Source organism: Lepeophtheirus salmonis, chromosome 2, assembly GCF_016086655.4.
Source record: "Lepeophtheirus salmonis chromosome 2, UVic_Lsal_1.4, whole genome shotgun sequence".
NCBI lineage: Eukaryota > Metazoa > Arthropoda > Copepoda > Siphonostomatoida > Caligidae > Lepeophtheirus > Lepeophtheirus salmonis.
The window spans coordinates 39,291,859-39,314,015 of NC_052132.2; the positions used below are offsets into that span (position 1 = coordinate 39,291,859).

The following is a 22,157-nucleotide window of genomic DNA, read 5'->3' on the forward strand; positions in this document are numbered from 1 at the left end:
TAACTCAAAAGAATCTTGTAACGGAAGACATACAAGGATTCAACAATCAGAATTATCCAGAAGTGACATTTGAGGATGTAGCAGAGTAACACCAATATATCTCCATCTCCAAACACCCAGTAAGGCTTGGTTGCATCCAAGGGGAAGGCCATGAATCCCGTATTGTTCCCTGTAGGACACAGGCTGAAGGCTGATGAGTACGTCAAAATTATGGACAGCAAAGTTCTCCCATGGATCAAATCCATCGTTGACAATTCTTCCCGGGTGTTTAAGCAAAATGGAGTATCTGCCCACACCACCAAGAAACCCCAAGAGTGGCTCTAGGCCAAAATGCACTTCTAGACAAAGGACTTCTGGTTGCCGCAGAGCCCAGACCTCGACCACCTAGACTATTCCATCTATGTACATGCGTAGTCTAAGCCCTACAGGAGACGCCACAACAGCAACCACGACCTAAAGATCCCAGTCAACAAGGCCTGGGCCTCCATCAGCGTCAAATTCACCCAGACGGTCTTCAGCAGCAGCTTCAGACACTGCCATGAGCTCACCATCAATTCTGAGGACGGATACTTCGACTAAAACATATTCTTTTGGGTTCAGTTAATAATTCATAAGCTTGTTTCCTACTTCACCCAGGATCCTACCATGGATATCAACAGTTTGTGTGTTAAAATGAGTAAATAATAACGGTTGGCCCAATATATTTATTAGTTCCAAGACTCGGCCCATGACTGAATTTTTGTTCGGTTCCATCTTTAATGATTTTTTGTAGACGGATTTGTACTAATATTTCGGTTCAAACCGCGATCTCAACACATAGACATAAATTTAATCGTTTCCAAATCATAACTAGTTTGTTTTTTTTCGAACTAAATATAAGAAAAAAATTATATACCGTAAAAATAAATCTATATAAATCTATGGACGATTTTCTCCAGTATAAGGATTTATAAGTTGTACTAGCATATAAATTATATACCGAGGTATATAATTTTGAAACAGACATGCTATCATCTAAATTCATGTATACAATTGGTATAAACCGAATTTGAGATGAGACCGATCCGGATCGAATTTCTTTAAAAACTAAATTAGTTCATTATAATATTACATTTACTCGGTCTGACCTTTTGAACTATATTTCCTTCTCTAGGAACGATCAAGACGTGAATCTACCAATATTGAGTTCAAAAAAATAATTTATCAGAGTGCGTCGTCCATTTAGATACGTCGTTCCATTAAGAATTTTGGGCTCTGCTTCAATAGACTCTAAAGTTATCAGAGCAACTCCATTTGACACCGTTAATGGAACATTAAAAAAATAGTTCAGTCTACTAAAAATCATAACGTTCAGACCGAAACTCAACACTAATATTTCTATCCAAAAATTATTCAATTAACTAAACCAAAAGCTTAAGGGAGGGAGGGGGTTAAAATATACGAACTATTCTCAAAGGAAAAATTGTATGAGAGGCTTTAAAATGTGGAGATAAAATAATATAGTGTAAAAATCAATTTAAATAGTTTGAAAATCCTATTTCCATAAACTTTTACAAAAGTTTTTAAAAACCCTATAAATGAATTTTATGCGCACAAAAGTTTTCCTTTACAAACGTAGTCTTTCTACAAGCGTCAAAAGTAAAGTTTCTTGAAAATCTACTGTATTAATATTTGTAAATTTAAAAAAAATAATTTATTTTTATGTATCAGATCTAATAGCGTTGATTTAGTATCACCTTCTATTAAGATATTATTTACTTAGTTAGTCCAGGAGTCACAAACCAAAATAACTTGGACTTAAGTTTATTTGATAATTTATAATTATATATAGGGTCACTCGCCAACAAAAAGGGACATTCACAAACCACTTGGCACCTTAAGAGGAGGGAATGTAATGTCTTAAGCCAAGGTATCCTCCTTGTCGAGACGGGGTCAACTTAAAACCACGTCACTCCTGATACCAATATGGTATAAATAACGTCATAGGGAACAGGGGACAAAGATTTTAATATTATGAAATATATATATTTAATTCATTTTAAAAATTGTGGAGAAATAATATTACAATGATAATCTTGGAGTATTTTAGAGATAAGTAGCATTTTGATTGATTGACTTATTTGGATAACTAACATATGATTGTGGGCCTTCTTTCTGTTTCTTTTTGGAAGAAAGTTTGCGTAATACAATGAAGGTAACGACATGCTAGATATTAAATTAAAGATAGGGGGATAATTTTTTCAGTCTAATATTATATTCTACATACATACAAACATAGCGTATATTATCAATGGTTCCAATGAAACCACTTACAGCATATATACTTATTTACAAAACCTAAAACCTATTATATAATAAGTAAATTAATAAAAATTATCATATTTAAAAAGAATAAAGGTTAACTCATTCAAACTTTTCCCCAAATAGGCTACAAAAGCAAATTTTAATGTATAAAGTATTTTTTGTTTTCTCTCATATTAATTGCTTAATCCATAAATACTTTATGAACTTTATTATCAATTATGTCTTCTAAGGAAGACAAGTCTTAGTAAACCCCATATTTTGCGATGAAGGCATAAAAAGATGGCGAAAACTACATATATAGGTCTAATAGACCCAGGTAGTATTATACGTGCATTAAATTATTTGGTATTTGAAGGTTTAAAGGGACCCTTGCATAATCTAACAAGTTGGCTTAAATGAATAGGTAATCAATAAACAAGTGCTCGACTGAGTATAAATATGCAAATTGATAAAAACGAAGGCATTGCATAGAAAATTGGGACCTTCTTTATTTTTATCCCATTGGTTTTTGTGTATTTAGGTTAAACCAGCTTGAAGTAATAGAGCCAATAGCATATTTCTGCAACTGTCCTCAATTAACCCGTTTTAAAATGATTTTAACACAACGGATCAAACTTACCATAGAAAATATTTAGGCGTTAAATTTTTTCCGAAAGGAATATATGAGGGCTTAAAGTTTCTTTAAAAATTTAAAATCTTCTTTTTGGAACTTAAAAAATATCCACTTTAAAATATTTTCACCAAGCACAGAGAAACAGGACTTCCAAACATTGGTCAACTAAATTGAAAGCCTGCGAGTGAATTAACCCGATACGTACTTCTCCTTGCTGAGTCTTTCGGATACATACTCACTTCAACCTTAATATTCTTTGAGGAAAATATATTAAAAATATTTATACTACTATTTCAATCTTCAAATTTTAAGATACGGATTTCTAGTTTATATGAAGGGAACTTTAATTAGATATTCAATTGAAATTAACTAATTTTTCAAAAATAATTGTATTTTCTTCATAAAAGGTTTCTTCGGAAACTGAATTAAGTAAAATGAATCTACTCACGTTTTACCTACAAGTAAAATACAAATATAACTCCCTTATGTGTTAAAGCATACAAAAATAGCCTATTTGATGCTTAAAGCAATATCATAGTAAATAAAGCAAACTAATTATCCATCACTACAAGAAACATGTATTTATAAGGAATTTTATTGATTTATTAAGTTACATGAATAAGGTAATCTTACTTTTTTACATAGATTATTATTTTCTTCTGGTTAATCAATGGTTTTTTTAAATTAGCCTCTTTATTAAAATTACAGGGTACAATTGTTTTAGATTTATATGTGGTTTTTTTTTAATATATAATTTTTTCACATAATTAAACTTTACATATGTCATTTATTGAAATTTATCAAATACTTGTAAGTATTTAAAACGGATTTAGGGATCATTTCAAGCGTTGAAATTAGATAAAGCATACTCCACATAGTCTCCTGCATTATCTGGTTTGATGAGACTCGATTTACCTAAAATTATCAGTAATTCTCCAGTTTTAATCATGATTTGACTAAGATCTTCTGACTTCATACTCCTAAGAAAAAAATGTATAATTATGCATTACACATTGGAAATGGCATTGAAAATAATGGATTTCCTTTACAACTAAACAACATTTATTTTTTATTGAACTAGTTTTTCATTCAAACAGTAATTACTCCCGAGCAAAGAAGTGGCAATATCTACCAAAATAAACAACTTTAAGATTTAAAAAAACAAAACAGGCATCTAAATATAATTAGATAATGATAAATATTAAATAGAGGGTTGTTGTTATTGTTCGGACATACATTCATTTGAGTGAGATTATTTTAATCAAGTGTCATCTTACGACATTCATTTGAGCGAGAAATTATTTAAGTGAGCTTCTTTTCAACGACATTTTCATATATGAATATATATTTAATTTTTTATTTCCCCTCTAATATTTTTTTGATATAAACATATTAATTTAATAAATAAAGTCTTATAGTGTGATTGTAATAAGTTCATCATCTAGGAAGAAATAAACATTTTTATTTTATTTAAGGATTATATAATCGGTTGATTTTTCTAGGAGTTAAAGTTATTTATAATAACAATTTAAATGTTTCCTACTGAATATACAAAAACATGAATGTCCTAAATTTAGATTTTATAAAGTTTTACTGGTTAATACATTTTAGAATAAAAAATCCAAGAAGGTTTGTTTTTATTTTATAGAAAAGGTACACCTTTTGTCTTGCCCCCCTTCCCTTCAAAGAAGCAGGGTCAAAGCTGACAAACAACACTCCCAGGTTGGATGTTGTTTATCAACAGTGTGATTAATGATTACTATGTTGCTAGTGGTGTCCCTCTACTGAAGAAGGAGTACATGATATTAATCGATGTGTACACATATCTTTGTGTTCCTAATTACATAATTTCATTCGTATGCTTTGTCGTGTACAAAAAAAACTATTGAAAAGTTTAAAAAATTAAAAGATTTACGATTGAAAAGGCTCCCATGAAGGAGTGAAATATATTTTTGTTTACTATCTAATTCTTTTTCTTTCTCCTAAGTCCGAATATGTGAATTGTTGGTTGTCTTACTCTAAAATTAATCTTCAGTTTATCTCCATTACCTTGGCAACAATGTTCTCTATTTTGAGACTTAAATAAGACCGATTTTTTCCTTGGGCCGAATTTTACCTTTGGGGACATCCAGACTAAATTTTTCTATGAAACTAATCTAGACCAAACTTTTTTGAAGCACCGAATTAGTCAGGTCCAACAAAAAAATAACTGTGTGAAACCCAACACTGATAGCCGGGCTCCAGCAGCTAAGCCCTGCGGGCGGAGACCTTATACTTGGTTTCCCAAGTTTAAGACAAACCAATGCTACATGATAAAATTCACATATTTTTAATTAATGTTCCTTTTTCGATTAGTACAATACATAATTGGTTTTTTTTTTTTTTTTTTTTTTTTTTGGAGCATTTTTGAAGTGACAATCCATACCTTTAAAAAAATTGGGACGTGTGGAATTGTTCTTGTTTTATGGAAACAATGAATTTATCTACGTAGATATAAACTTTCTCTCCAGAGCCAAGGAATCTGTTCTGATCAGAATTAAACATAGACCTCGTTCCATAACTGAAAATTCTGCATAACTTTTATTTGATAACTAAAGTATGTTTGGTCAAACTTTGCATCCAGTACAATTTTTTATTGTAATATTGAGAGGATGTTGCTGAAATTAATCTTACTGAAAAGAACAACCCCAAATAAATCTTCGCTCATATAAATGACAATAAGATGATACTCGCTGAAAATAACTTCATTCAAATGAAATGCTATGTATTATTGGATATTTGAAAATAGCTAGAATCCCAGGGACCGTGTATTAGAAAAAAAACCAAATATGGAGTTATTACGTTGGGCGGGATTTCAGCAATTTTCACATCTCTGATAATTACATAATACATTTACAATGCTTTGTTATAAAAGGACTTACACAAACGTAATTAATTAATTTTAAACAAAGTAAAAGCTTATATTAATTAGAAATTATACTCATACCTAGGTAAATATTATATGTATGTTTAGCGAAAAGCGAGTTATTGAAAAGTAAACTTAATTTTTTGATAAATATACTACTAATATTAACATAAAACACATTTGATTAAAGGATTAACTTTAAATTGAGGATTTGAGAGTATTAAATACAATATAATATATCATTATTTACTTTGTTATTAGTTAGTAACAAGGTAATATGTTTTATATATACACATATAGCAATAACAATAAAGAGACATGTAAATTATTACTAACCTGCCAAATACCTGAGTATTACACACACAATATTATGAAAAGGTTGTATGGCTCTCTACTGACATTCATGTTTTGAAGATAAATAGATATATTACATGATTATTGACAGTGTTGTCAATATCTAGGTATGAGATGCCTGGTTCCTCCTTTCAGTATGGATTATTATGATTGTATCGAAAAAGTAATGTGAATTTTTGCATGTTGTTTATAGGTAGAAACTTAGAATGACAGTGTTCTATTATTTGATCCGTAAAAAACATTTTTATTTTCATTGTTCTTGATAGGACTTTGTATGAAAGAAAGCGTTTCTTACTTTTTATTTTGATCGGAATAATTAATTATCTGTAATTATTTTCCTTAAGTTGTAAGACATCTAACATATTTACATCATTTTTTGTTTTGTTTTTTACACTGACTTAAAATTTTTGACTATAATTTTTCGACAATTCTTGTCAAAATTCAATTCATAACCATTGTAAGTTAATGTTTTGTTAATCTCAAATATATTGGTGTAAAGGAAGACCAGGACAGTTGGGATTAGCGTTGTGTCGATCCTTGCTTAGGACTCACAACTGCAGTTCCGTTCAGTTTAGTCTTGATTCGGTCCTAAGACTGGATTGGAGAGAATAAATATAGACTGACGCAACATTATTTGCAATGAATAATCAATCCTAATTTGAAAAAGCTGGAAAATGGGACAAAGGAGATTTACCCCAATAAGACCCCAATAAAGTAATGGAAGTATAATAAATTTGCAGATATTTTAGCACTTAACCTGAAATAAAAATCTAGATCCTCGGTGCCACAGCTTTTTCGGTTGTGTTCCGTAGCATTCCTCTAATATATATTCTGTCCAGTCCAGATATGGAAATAATATATTTTGTATACAGTGCCCCAGCAAGTATCTTTAGTATAGTAAGTACGTTCAGACTTTATAACGTTTGAGAACAACTGTTCTAAATCAATTTACCTAATTAGAAAATCGGTGCAGAAAAGAAGATATCAGTTAAACTGGGCTCACACATTGATGATGTAGATATAATATACATAATTTATATTTTATAAATTATGTTATTTATTTGTCTTTATTTAAATCATTTTACGAGCCCATTATATTTTTATCTACGTCAATCAATAAAACATATTTATCATGCTTGGAGATTTGAATTGAGTCATTTTCTGAAAATCAAAAATCATGTTAGTTGGCAAAGCAAATATATTTGTTTTTTTAATGAGTCATTCTTTTTTTATAGTTCTTGTCGTGGATACTAATACACCAAATCATGAAGTTCTTTAAAATATGATTGAATTATACAACCAGGCAGCATAGCATCCACCAAATTTTAGAAACTAAAAGCCTATTCCACAGATATATAGATATATGCAGGGAGTCCGGTATTAGTAATTCGGGAGTGATCACTTTAATTACTCGTGTGCCTTTTGTGTGAGTGACTTGGTTCTTCCGGGTGTTTATTAAAATGTTTACTGGGTCTTGGATTTTTTTTCATAGATGTACAAAAAGTATATGAGTAAAAAAAAGTTTTTAGACTTGATTGATTATTGACATTATAAAAGAGTTTAATTAAATTTAAATCATATCCTTTAAAATGAAAAAAATAACCTGACTCACAATTTCGAAGGAATGCACTGTGTATGCATAGTGATGCACTTGAATGGATTAAATCATGTCTGACCTGGGGTAAAGCAGCTATAAAATAACAGCTTATTCAAATCTTCCTTATTTAAGAATCGTCTGCATTTATCAAACATCTGATCACTCCGAGTTACTATCTTTTTTATGATATCATTACAGGCGTGGTTTTGATACGTGCCGGGATGGGCTTGTTTTCACATCTCTAAATTCATGCATCCAATGACCTCATTACATTTATATTCAAATGAAGAATTATTACTCATAGTTTCTAATTATTAAGCACTTTCACTATGTAAAAAAAGCCACAATAAAAAGCAATTAGCGCACTCCCACTCAATTAATAATGAGCGTTACTCTTTTTTTCCTCGTATACAAGGTGTATTTGAATTTTACAACTTTGTATAGTTGAAATTAAATTCAATATTTTCCAGGCTCAAGAGTTTGTTGTCATGATTTGTGACAACCATACATCAATTGCAATAGCTTATAATAATCCAAATGATTGGTTTAATTAAAATAGGTGTGTCAAGCAATTTTCATTTGTCTTTTGACGTGACTCCACCACAAAAAGTTTGGGAAGCACTATCTTAGGGGACATGTATCTCCGGGGTTCCGTGCACTATCATCCAGTTAAGCCTGATAATAATTACCTTGAGCTTGAACAAATTTTTGAACTTATGCTTGCGTGGGATTTTGAGATCTTATGTCTTATTTACGACATATAAATATAAGAAAGTCGAATTTCAGTTCGTAAAATTTTTTTACAAAAAAATAAAGATTTTTTTCCAACAGTGGATCCACAAAGGAAGGAGGTTGATATGAAACTGAGGGAACCAATATATGAGTCTTCACTTACATGAGAGGCAAACTTGTCAACCGAAACAGCAGAGAGTCACAGATGCACCATATAAATAAAAATTATAGCTTATTTTGTCACATAACTTCAACTGTCTATCCTTTCAATCTTTAAAATTATTCTTTATCTCTCAAATTTTTTGCTGTTACCTCATAAGAGGTAGAAATAGAAAAAGTAATAAAAACTTATGTAAATGAGCAAAAATTTGAGCAATGAGCAGGATTCCGCTCTTGATCAAGCTCTAGCATTAGTGAACGCCACTTCGCCGCTCACTAATGATATAGTAAAAGCCATAAATAATTAGACTAATTTACCATTTTAATAACATAACAATTCATGTAGTATAATTTGAAGATGAATGACAATATATGAACAATACTCCTCTCGAAATCCCTCAATATAAATTGGTTAGTTATTAAGGTGTTTGCTGGCCTGTCTAGACTGTTATTACTGTTATGAAGGAAAACATATTGAGTACTAAATATAGTATTTAAACATATCACAAATTTGTTTTGGGTTCTCTTTTATTGATTCCATAAAAAATATCTTTTTCGTTATTTAGTCATGTTGCTGCAAGTTTTGGATCCCTAATCTTTTTTAATTTGTTTAATTCAAATATAATTGGATTTGATTTGGTATCAAGCTGCATTAAAGAAAGATGTTGAGTGTTTAAAAAATTTTAAACTAATTTCATGACTTTTTTTCACTATTATTTCGAAATGTATCTATTTTATTTCATAAAAGCATCTACTATGAGTCGCCAATATGGCATCGTCTTTCATTATAAGAAATTTGTAATATTAGGAAAAGCGCTCCATCACAAATTTGTAATCAACGTGTCAAACCCCTAAAAATGAATAATTATATGAGACATTACAAATTTGTTCTTTCCTGACATGTGTAAAAAATATATTTAAATATAATTAAATTAATTTTTAGAAGAGTTAAATTTGCTATTTATTACATAAGGGGGAGAGGAAGTATAATTGCATCGTCATTAACCCTTTATTTATTTGGCTATATAATAACACAACATTATTTTCTTTGAAGAATATTTTTAAACAATAGGTATAGTAAAGTTATTACTGAACCTTTCAAATTTTAAAACGTTATTATATTTTCAACAAATGTTCAAACTTTTTTATATATCAAATATAAAAAAAAACTTGAAAATATATTGTTGTATAGGAGGGGGGTGATAAAACATGGTTGTCACTGCATATTTCACGAATGGATAAATTCAATAACATATTTACATGACTAGCACATACCTTCATTTATCAAAGATATAATTATTTGATAATAAACTTTGTTTTTTAGTAAAAAAAAATAATAACATCAAATACATAAATTTATTCGTTAAAAAACATCTTGTAATAAATGTTATCGGTTTTGAAAATTAATATGTAAAAAATAAGATGAAAAGAAGTTTGGTGACATATATACATAACTATCATTAATGTATTCCCCCCAAAAAGACAAAAATGTCCTAAATTAACTGGTTGCTTGCCAATTTCCAATTGTTGGACTATTCCAAAATAGAGATGTTCACAGTTTAACAAGAAATCGATATAGAACGTTCAGAACAATAATGAGTTTGAATATACAAATCAACAGCAGTCAAAAATAAACAAATGGAAGTTGGAAATGTTTTAAGGTGCCATTGTCACGAATCGCGTTAAAAAAAACTTTTTTGGTTAAATCAAAAAACTATGTATTTTCTTTTTATCTGTTTTCGTGATTTGATTATTTCTATTTTAAAGCAGCTGACTCTACAATTATTTATAATTTCTGAAGGATATTAACACATAAAATGTAACATTATATTAGTCTTGAGGTGCAGCTTTTCCTATTCAGTCTCAAGTGATTTTTTCGTGGCCAATATGTCGGTCAAGACCAGGCTTTTAAATTGTATATACCGATTTTTCGTTCTCATTCAATGGAAGATTTTTTTTATTCCGACCTGTTGATCGATTTTCTACACATCCGAGTTATATAAATTGAACATATATGAAACATTTTAACATTCATATGAAGTCATAGTGGCAATTATCACAATTTTAGTGACACTGACAAGATAAATTTTTCTATATGGACAATCTAAATCGAACTTCCTTCAAGGACCAAATTAGTTTGGTCCAACAAAAATTTTCCAATGCAGTCTTGAATACAACTAGCCTATCAAATTTCCCACTTTCTCTTAAAATTTGAAGTTGCGAGTATTCAAAAAGCTCGTCGTATGTGAGCAGCATCTCATTTTTTTGCCAAAAGTGGATAAATATTTCTCAACTTTTATTTTTCCTTCTTTTTGAACAAGAAATAAAATAAGCATTTGGTCACGATAGTAACATATGATTATCCCAAATACTGTGTAATAAGCGACTACACATAGACATAATACCCAATTATATATTTATGTATATAGATTAGACTGTCACGCTTTTGGGTTGATATTTTATTCCACCTGCACAAAAAAAAATCTGCTGGATACAATAAAAAAACTGACTTTTGCAAAGTTTGAGGGCTCTCCACCATTTTTTGGCGTGGTTCAAGCCATTTTAGTTTGGAAAAATTATAGTTTTAAATCAAAATTGATCATGTATGAAAAACATTCAAAGGGTGCTCTCTGATGTATGTTATATACTAATACGGTATAAATATGATCATAATGATTTCTGTATGAGCTTATTTTCTTAAATACTAAAGTAAAAACATCAGTGTTTCCAAAAATTGCCTTCTTGCGAGAAATTATTTATATTAATATTTATAGACGAATAAAAAACTAAAGGGACTCGCCTATTGAATTTTTTCACATTATTCTAGAAATTTTAAGCACAACGTGTAATGATGGAAACAAACTTTAACATGAATAAAAAGTTATATCCATGGAAGTCCTTTTGGAAAATAAAAATGGTTTTGGTGACTCCAACCATATTTTTGAGAGAAAAAAAAATTTACGATGGTGAAAAACACAAAATAGTTAATTGAATGTGAATATGGATTTTTTTGTATTATAACTTAAACTTGAGTATTTTCTACCTCAAACTTTCTTGAACAATCACTTGAAACTTTTTTGACTTTTGGACTCAATTATATAGGATTTATATAATGTTAAATCATTTATATTTACCCACAAATTGAGCAGTCATACCAAGAATTAGAAAAATGTATCATTATAAGGCATTAACTTAAATTGATATTTTCATTTGTCAAGTAACCAATTTTACAAATATGAACCAAAATTTTCAACTAAAAACATTCAGAAATTGTTATAAAAACTGCTTATTCGAATAGGTACATAAATTTAGTAATAGGACAAATCAATAGCTCCAGATAGAATCAAACACCATAGGCCTCTTCAAAAGGAAATAGTTGAATGACTAGACTAAAAGTAGTTTTATAATTTATCGGTACAAATTATAATTTGGCTTAGGTAATTCAATATATCAAAATGCCTTGGGAAAAAATTACTCATCCGATTCCGTTTTGAATTGAAATTGAGTTACTAAGAATATTCTTTTTACCCTTGGATATTTTAAAGCTCAAATAAGTTTTTAAAAAATATTCATTTTATGTAATAAAAAAAAACTATGGAAGTTTAATGAATACATATATTGATAAACTTTGTAGGTTTTTGATGTGAAATAATGCCAAAAACAATTATTAATTTTCATTTGTTTCAAAGCCAACAAACTTTATGGATATTAAAGATCAATCTTATAAAAAATTTGTCATCTTTTTTCTTGAAGCAAAATATACAATTTATGTTAATTAAACGTTTATTGAATTTGATTGAATCTTTGTATACTCTAAGTAAAACATTGATGTTAATTAATTAATGACATAATTAATCAAATAAAGATCCAGAAAAGCTGGACTATCTTTCAAAAGGTGAAAGGGATTGAATTTTATTCTTCACCCTGTCTTTGGCGCTATTGAATAACCGTGATGACAATGATGAGTCATTTTTTGCATCCTCCTGTTGACGTTCTTCCTCTTTTTCTCTCTTCTCTAGTTCTGCTTTCTCTTCATCGGTGAGTAAAAATGGAACTTTCGACTTTAAACGTAGCTTAAGAGAATCCTTGATTTTATCAGTATCTCCTCCATTTTCAGCGATTAAAATGGCCAATTTTCCTCGATTACTATCCTCATCCACATTCGACCTAATTGGATATAACTTTATTTGTTGTTCTTTTTTTTTGTATATTGTGTTAGTATGTAAAATCCATAAATCAAGAATTTGTTAGGAGTCTGCCAAATCATGTAATATTTCTTCCCACTGCGTCATTTCCAAATATTGTACCAAGACAAAGGAATTTGGTTTTTTGCATTTAATGGATCTTTAGGTGAGCAAAGCTCAAATTTATTTTATGGTGGGATGTAAAATCAATTAATTATATATACTATGCTTGCAAATAAGCAAAATAAATTCTCCTAAATTCATATTTTTTAATGTGGAGGTACCTTTAGTATACAAAAGAATATAGGACAGACCAAATATATGAAACAAAGTGGCAAGCACATGTGTTAGATAGTTCTAACTTTTGACATTTAAAAAAGAAATTTCTGAAAATTTTCTTTGTTACATTTGTCAATTTTTCTCAGAATTAACCTTGTTAATTCATGAAGGTTCCGTAATTACTTTTTGAGTAATATTCCAGTATGCTCAATATGCCTAGTGGGCATAAAGCTGTCACGTAGCTAACTACATATATTTTGAAACTTTTTTATTACATGGACTTTGTTTCGCCATTTGATTTATAGCATTGCAACAGACAAGATCTGAAATTATAAGTCAGAGTTTCTCAACTTTATATTACCACGGTGTTGTGACGCATAAATACATTAAAATTTTATAAAACTTTACGCCGTATCAGATGCGTAAAATCTTTTATATTTACAAAAGACTCAACCAAGGCATGGCATCATGGGTTAAGAAAAAATGTTCAAAATATAATTATAGTTGTGAAAAAATATAAATTTATTAACAGATGTGAATAACAATCAATTAAGAGCAAATAAGATAATTAAACTTACCTCACAATATCCGACAAAAAGCCACTGGAACCTCTAACTAGGGATCCCAATTGTGGTAGAGAGTCAATAAAGGATACATGAAATACTAGAAGAACCTATGAAATAAGTAAATCAAAATCATTCCTCGAACAAATCATATATATAATAAATTATGCTAAAATCAAAATGTTTCTGTCCAGTCCATCGATTAAACCTTTTGGTACCAGGCAGAGAAATAAATATGAAAACAATATTTTCTTGAATGGATTTTCTAAAAAAAAAAATATCCGAATTCTAGGTGGACAAGAGACCCGTTAGGTTGATAAAGTAAACTTTCTTTTTTATACTATATCTAATTAATCATTCACAGTGATATACAAAAAAAATCTCGAATATTAATTTCGAGTTTATTACTTCAAAAATTAAAAAGAGAAACAAATAAAAAAGTGAAATTAAAGATGAATTATTTACCTCTTGCACGTCTTTCATAATTAAAAAATAAATAGAACGTTATGGTCACATGATAGAATCCAAAACCTCCGCTTAAATCAAATTGAGTTATGTACATTAATTTCTTCAAAGTTATGGTCGACTATGTATTTTTACGTTTTGTGTTAACTTGACCTCTGAATTTGATCTCTCAAAATTTAATGGTCTCTTACTGTGACCATACAACACCTTTGTACCAAGTTTTATCAAAATCAATCGGTAACTTTTGCCGTAATAAAGATGACAAACAAACAAACAGAGTCAAAAGCATAACTCCGTTCAACTTTGTAGCAGAGGTAAAAAAAGACCCAATTGGTAGTTAATTAATCATGGACGTTTTTTTCCAAACTATGGAATGATTATTCAAAAACCGTTGAGCACATCTCATCAAAAACAAGGTGCACAATATTTTTTACTCAAAAATATGAATAGCACAATTTTTGACACCATAGCATGTGTTATTATTAAGAAGTGTTTAAATTTGAACATGAGCCATTTCTAACTAAACCAATGTATGTTCAAAACACTGATTAGGGGAAAAGAAGAAAAAACATCCACACATGGCAAAAAAATAAACTGTTTATTTTTGTGTTGGTGAGGATGAGGACACGGTGTGTCTGACTATATTTGAAAAGCAATGAATAATTATTGTAATTGCTTAATGCATGTTAATTAGTGTTGTATCAGTCTAAGAGGACTAAAAATACTGCAGTCTGGTCCTAATAAAATTTGTGAGTTCTTCTTGGTATTTTATGGTAACTGCAACAGCTGAAATGACGTAGTTACTAAGCATTTTTATCTGTTCAATATAAACTCTTTCAAAGAAACAATATACCTGAGGTTTAAAGTAGGAACTGTGTAGCTAGAACTTATCATTATAGGATCTAGCTACCATTTATTATTTTCTTTGTTTTTATATCCAAGCTAGGAGTGAAGAAAATGGTTGAATGGTATAAAAGATCTACACTAATGGTTTCTTCTTTTTTTTTTTTTTTTTTTTTTTGGTTGTACATGAAAGATTCATATATAAATCTTAACTGGATTTAATAAGTAATAGTGGCCAAGTTAATAGATAATATGATATTAAACTTGGTGGGATTCTCAGGTCCGAAGGACCTATAACTTTTGACTGTAGTTAATATGACATTTTCATAATAAATATATTTATGAAAAAACTAATATTGAATACCATGAACCCATCCTTACTCAAAGCACTTCAATAATATGCAATTTACAAATAGAAAATTACTATATTTATACTTATGACAGTTAAATAATAAGTGAGTCTAAAGAAACTTTACTTATTTTAAAATACCAAAATAAAACTTGTCAAAAAAGAAATACATACAAAAGTTAATGTCAATTCAAATTTCTAATGAAACATTATAAACTATTATATATATACTTATTACAGTGTTCCGTTTTTGGGAAAATATATATTTATTTTTTTGTTACAAAAAAATTGTTTAATAAAATTTGGAGACCTTTTAGGTAGTTTCTTGATGGTTGCATGTCATTTTTAGATCTTTTGTACCGTCCCAAATATGATGATGGTATGAGTTTTTTTTTTTTTTTTTTTTTTAAGTATAAATACTGCGCAACTTCTTTATCTTTGTGATAAGATGTGCTCAATGATTTGCAGTTTCCCTCTTTGTTTATAGATAATGTACCTACTTTTTATTCTACAACTATGCACTTCAACTAGGCGTAAATTTTTGCTATGTTATGTTTGATGAAACAGGGACAGTCTAATAAGTTGAGCATATGCTGTTCTGGTGCATAAAAAAAATGTGATTTTGTAGGATAGAGTAATTATTTATCTTTTTTTGATTGAAGTTTTTTTTTTTTTTTTAATAAGAAATTGTTTGATAATAATTGATTATATTATTCGTCTCCAAAAGCAACTTTAAACATGGTTTTACGGGGATTAATATTGTTAACTTATTTATATAATGTCAAAACTTTTTTTGCAAAAAATACGTTTTTAAATATAATATAAATATTTTGTACAGCTTAAAATTTCATTACGTCTTATTTTATTTAATCATTAGTCAATTTAATTAATAACTAAGAATTTATACTTCCATTTTGATCTATTAAAAATAGAATAAATACATGGTTTCTATGTTTTTACGAGTCATATATAAAAATTTCAACTTTTATACTGTGTGAAAAAATACATATCAATGAGAAATTTTTATATATTTATGGACCATCCAAGGAATATTCATTTATTGCGTTATCCTTATAATAAGTACTTAATATTTTTCATTTAAAAATATTCATATCATTTTTGGTTGCAAGTTATAAATAGTACAAAACTGCTACTTGTCATAATGAATAAATGATTATAGATGATCAAAGTTTGATATGAATGATTAAAGGTTTAAAAATATGGCTTCAAAATTAGGTATATCACGTATTACAAATATAATAAGAATTTTAAAAAAACAATCTCTTTGTTTGATTGCACTGTTTACAAAATATATTCGATAGAAAGAATCTATTTTGTACAAAATATATAATTAAATCATTTCTCCTTTAAAAAAAATCTTTAACAAAGATACAAAAAAGCATAATTGTAGAACAAACTTACCAAAGAGGCTCTTAAAAGGAGTTTGATCATCCTGCTTTGAAGAACGGATAACTGAATAGATCTACTTTACAAGAAGAACTAGCACGTATAGTAACAGAAAATGTGAGATGACTCACAAAAGGTAGAAACACTACACACCCTCTTACCTATTTTGGTCCATCCTGATTCCTGCAAGTGAGAATCATATTCACAGTCCATAAAAAGAATAAATATTTTCATATGTATCTAAATATGCTATAAAATGCACTTTTAAGGAAGGAACAAAATGAAGGATATATTCTGAATCAAAAATCGGAGAATTCAAATGGGATTCAGTCTCAATTTTGAGCAAAAATCATTTTAGCCTCCTTTTTTCTTGATGAGCCTCATATATGTGTTGGGGTCAGAGCCAAATTCACGCAAAAGCAAACTTGGTATGCGACTAAACCCTAATTTGGTGGGAGGCCAAGACGAATTTATTGTAAAAAATATGCAAATATTATTACTACAATAAATAACGATTTTAATTGTATATAAATCTTTATCTGTATAATCTATCAAACTTTTTCTCACCTTGGTCTTATTGTAGATCCAGAGTCTTGAGGCTTACTTGATATATTAGCACTCAGTCTCGATAGGGCCTTGATGAAGAGGTTCCTAGGCAAGGTCATCAGACTTTCTTTAGTTTTTGTGGGAATGTCTATTATTATATGCTGAAGGTAGCCCCAGACAAAATGATCCATTGGATTCGGATCGGGGCTGAGAGTGGGTCAAGATCTCACCGATTTGCAACTTGTGAGACTGGCATTTGAGATCCTCGTTAACACATAACCTAACTGTCTTGTCAGTTACTTCAAGTTCCTTTCCAATTGAGACGATGGATCTCTTGGGGGACTGTTTAATGATGGTGCAAACTTTCACGATGTATTCCACGTCCTTGATCTTCCTGGATTTCTCCTCTGACCTCTGCGACCTCGAAATAGTCCTCGGAGGGTTTCTCGAATCCTCCAGTTTCTTCCTGGTTTCCTGGTTGTAATTGAGAGTGAGACCAGTGGTGTTACAGATGTCATGGTTGTTGATTGGTCCTTATTTATTAATTATATACATAATTACGGCGCTTCTTTGTTCCTCATCTGTGAACTGAATATCCGGCAGCTCCGAGTATAGTTCTTACACTGTGACCAAATTAGAATGAATGAATGTTTTGTCATTTTATTATGCATGATTTAAAAAAAAGTGACTTAATTCCTGGGCGACCCAAAGCGGGCGCAGATTTCATCTTCGAGCCATGCATGTTAGGGCGTCCTGTTAATGTATTTTTTGAGCCATGCACACAAAAGAGGTATCAAAATTTGCGTCATTTTACAAAGATTATGAAAATAGTAAAAAAAAATTGTACATCATTTTGAGGGCTCTACCACTCTTCAAAGTTTTGTAAAAATGTATTTCTTCAGATTTAAACTGCGTCCCTAAAATAATACAAAAATGTGTTTTTGAGAGTTATTTTATAATTAAAACCAGAATGGGCCCTCGTTAGATTGCAAAACCTCCACGTATGGTCAATTTTCGGTTTGACCTTTGACTTCTCAAAATGTAATGGACTCTTACTGTGATCATATATAATCGAAGATCCGTTGGTATGTCGTTCCACTGGATATATACTGATATTAAACTAAGGAAATAAAATAAACTGTGTTTCATTTAATATCAAGAGCAGTAATTCCCAATCTTTTCATCACTATGTACCCTAAGTTTTTTTTTTTTTTTTTTTTTTATGTGACAAAGCATCCAATTTTTTTTTTTTTTTTGCTGAATATTGGGTCTAGGATTTATTTTATTTAAAAAAAAGTGCTTATCGTGATAAACTCGCCGAGTCCTAGGGAATACACAGATGAGCCCTTGAGCTCCTCGAAGACCCCAGTTAGGAATCACTAATCTAAAGATACAAACAAAGGTACAAAATTATGGTGGGCTGGGATCTTTAGGGAAAGTTGAACAAACTTTAAATTTTTTTAAATGGACCAATGGATCCATTAGGGATTTTAAGATTTAACCATGGATAAAAATAAAATTTCTAATAAGGCTATTTTAACATACGTGTATGACTAAAAAAATTTCTGAAAAGGATGAACGTGAATATATTCTACACTTTCCTGATTATTACACATTTTTTTAACACCTACTCAATGATGTCATTTCCAGATAAAATAATATATTATTATTTATGTCAAATGACCTCCAAGACCTACATTTACAAAATGTAAAAAAATTACATATACATTAAACAGTTTCAAATGTCATTAATAGCTTGAAAACAACGCGTAAACCATTCAAATAATTTTACGCACTTTTCTTAACGTCCACTGCGAAAAAAAAAAGTATATATTTATTGCAAGCCCAAGGTATATTACACATTCCGTGACCCACCCAGTTTGTCAAGAATTATAAATGAATGAATAATGACTAAATAGTTATTACGTGTTCATATTAAAGGAGGCTTTTTGTTCAGTGCCCTTCAACTTTTGATCAGACACTAATCAGTCATCAATTGATTATAATAATGGATACATAATACTGTCTACTCGAATATGAGTGTTAAAAGGTGGTTTCTTGTCATAGCGTTGTAGTTAAGGCAATCTTCTTCGAGACAAAGACATTGAAATAAATAATAAGTCTGTAAATAAATTTACAGATCTAGTTCAAGAAGATACTTAAAGAAAATAATTAATGGTTCATGATTTTTAGAATAGGAAAATTTAATTACTTTGAAGAGTCAAGACCAAGACTTTGAGGGATTGATAACGTGGCATAGTTTGAAGGTTTAGTAAAAAATTAGTTCTATTTAACCTTTTGTTCATTTTTAAATGCATGAACAAACCAAAAATGTATTAATAATTTGGTAAAATTGCATATTTTACTTTAAAAAATTATAAAATGTCGGCATGTGTGCTTCCTTAAAAGGAACATATCGTAAGAAAAAAGTTTTTCGTAGTCAACTACATTTTAACAAAAATTGATCACGTAATTGTCGTTTCGTATAAAAAATTGAATGGAAAGGAATAAACTAATGTTCCCTGAATAGAAATTTTTCAGAAAATAAGATATGAACTGAAAAAGTGCAAACAGGTTCAAGCCTGATTAGGACCTTCAAAAATTTGTCACGATACAAAGATTCATTTAGAAAAGCATTTCTCAAGCTTTTTACAGGAAGGGCAACCTTTGAAAGTGCCTAAAATCTCAAGGCACCCCAGGCTAATAAATGTAATGTTTATAATAATCTTAATTGTTGTTGTATGTCCTCTTTAAAATAAAATAAATAAATTATGCTAAATAAATGGATTATTTTAATCGAAGTTTGTTATGTGCATGAGCTATAGGAATACCAACAACATTTTTGATAAGTTGTTTCTCTTATAAAAATAGTTATCTGAAGGATAAGGCTCCACAACACCTTCTAAAAAAAACAATATAACTTAAAATAAGATATAAAAAAATTATATTCCACACCAAATCATTATAAAAACTATTTCCCTTCAAAATCCTTCTGCCACAAAATTTCAATGAAACTTGGTATAAAATACACTAACCCGCGAGATTATATTTTGGGGATATTGGTTAATTGAAAAGGAGAAATTTCATACACATTTTTTTGTTAAATCATACAAATTTATGCTATAAGGTTTATTTTTAGAAAATAATTCCCCCTGTATAGAATTAAATGTAATTTAATTATATCAATCGATTACCAGGATCCAATTGTTTTTTAACTGGATTTTCATCTAGTAAATACTAGATACTGCATCTGTTCTCGTGACGGATAATACTTGTTCCTGAAAGATCAAAATAAAAAATGCCTGCATATTACCTACTAAAACGCATATACTGCATATAATTACTCGTTGATAGATAAAATTTGTATTTTTATTTGTTAGAGAGTATTCGTTTTTGCCTTAGTTATTTGCCATAAACTTATGCATTTTATAATTTTGTCCGCACATGATACTTTCTTTTTATACAGAGAATACTGAAATGAATATGGAAGGCACGCCTTCCGATGCGTGCAATTATTTATATCAGAGTTGAAAAAAAAATAATTTACTCAATTAAAAGTAACTAGTTACATCTTAGGCATCATATTCACAAATAAAATTGCCCAAAATAATTTCCCTAATAAAATTATTTTTTTCTTTCTTTATGAATTACTATTTTATAGAAATATTTTATAAATATCTCCTTATACATACATACATATCCATATAAAAGGCATAGGAATGAGCCAATCCACAATTCAATAGCAATTCAACTTAGAAATTATTTACGAACATAAAAGTATTTTTTAAGCCTGTTTAAGTGTAAAGTGAGCTTCCTCTTTTTCGAAAATTTTGTTTAGAAGTACATAAAGGTTTCCTCCCAGAGAGTAAACGACATTACTAGGCTTCTTAAGCCCTCGTCTATTTATTTAATTTATTAAAGAGTCTCTTTCTTGATATTGCCCCCATTTCATCAATTTAAAAATGAAGGTCTCCATCATAAATTAAAAGATTTGTGTCGATTTATTTTTGAATAAGCGAGTGAACGACATAACCACATATAAAATAAACAAGTCACTCCGTTCCATCCAGACACTCAAGTTCTATTTGATAATGCAAAGGCATCAGGGATGAAAATGATCAAACTTCCGATTCACTTACTCCATTTGATTCCTTAACAAATTTCATTCAAAAATTTAAATAGTTAATTTTACATTTTATAAGTTGACTGACACAAACTTTTCTTCTACTTCAAAGAATTGTCTACACCCAACCGAAATTTTCCTCTACCAAAGGTGTCTTCCTATTGTGTATGAATCGATTTTACAAAGAAAAATGAATTTGATTCTCTTTTTATCCAACAAGTATTTAGATATATGAGCAAGTCAGGTTGAAGTTTTATAAGATGTAAGAAACGTCTCTCAAGATAGACCACTTCCCTATTCATTAAAGTTGCTTCAGAAGCTCAGGATCTTTAGAAAATTTATGAAGATAATGACTTTTTCTCTTTATATCCTCAAATTTATTTTCTTTTACTTGAGAAACCCAGTCCTGCAGCCGGGACAACAGCAAATCATTCTATCTTAAATAAGAAAATATGAGTTATAAATATATATTATTTTGGATAATACTAATTATATTTCTCACTTCGAGTTCGAAATAATTGGTTACACCTTCAATGCGCACACACTTCTAACCAACATACAAAAAAATTTTGTTTATAATTTTTCTTTTGCAGAGTGGTATAAATTTAAAAAAGGCGAGCCTTCCATATTCATTTGAGTGTTTGCTGCTTTATTAAAACTTTATATCTTGAAATTGGAAACAACAAGGGGAGATAGTTGAAATCCTAAATACAGGGTGCGTGGACAAAATCGCA

General features: G+C 29.5%; 1 protein-coding gene across 2 annotated transcripts; it reads right to left on the reverse strand.

The window, feature by feature from the left end:
* Positions 1 to 3,496: 3,496 nt before the first annotated feature.
* Positions 3,497 to 16,909, reverse strand: LOC121113726 (uncharacterized). 2 transcript variants are annotated; one of them, XM_071886822.1, is made up of 3 exons: positions 16,770 to 16,909; positions 13,706 to 13,800; positions 3,497 to 3,897 (listed from the first exon to the last, which is right to left on the reverse strand). In XM_071886822.1, exons 1-3 carry the CDS (start codon positions 16,797 to 16,799, stop codon positions 3,759 to 3,761), a joined length of 264 nt encoding a protein of 87 aa, XP_071742923.1. In that variant the 5' UTR covers positions 16,800 to 16,909; the 3' UTR covers positions 3,497 to 3,758. The 2 variants fall into 2 exon arrangements, with proteins under 2 accessions (XP_071742923.1, XP_040563511.1); XM_040707577.2 differs by lacking the exon at positions 3,497 to 3,897 and adding an exon at positions 12,430 to 12,831 and having other exon boundaries at positions 16,770 to 16,907.
* Positions 16,910 to 22,157: the final 5,248 nt, after the last annotated feature.

Coding starts and splice junctions, on each gene's coding strand:
- LOC121113726 (XM_040707577.2), bottom strand. CDS start 16,799: ATGATCAAACTCCTTTTAAGAGCCTCTTTG. Junction 13,801..16,769: donor TCCTTTTAAGAGCCTCTTTG/GTAAGTTTGTTC, acceptor CTTATTTCATAG/GTTCTTCTAGTATTTCATGT. Junction 12,832..13,705: donor TTTTTGTCGGATATTGTGAG/GTAAGTTTAATT, acceptor ATATCCAATTAG/GTCGAATGTGGATGAGGATA.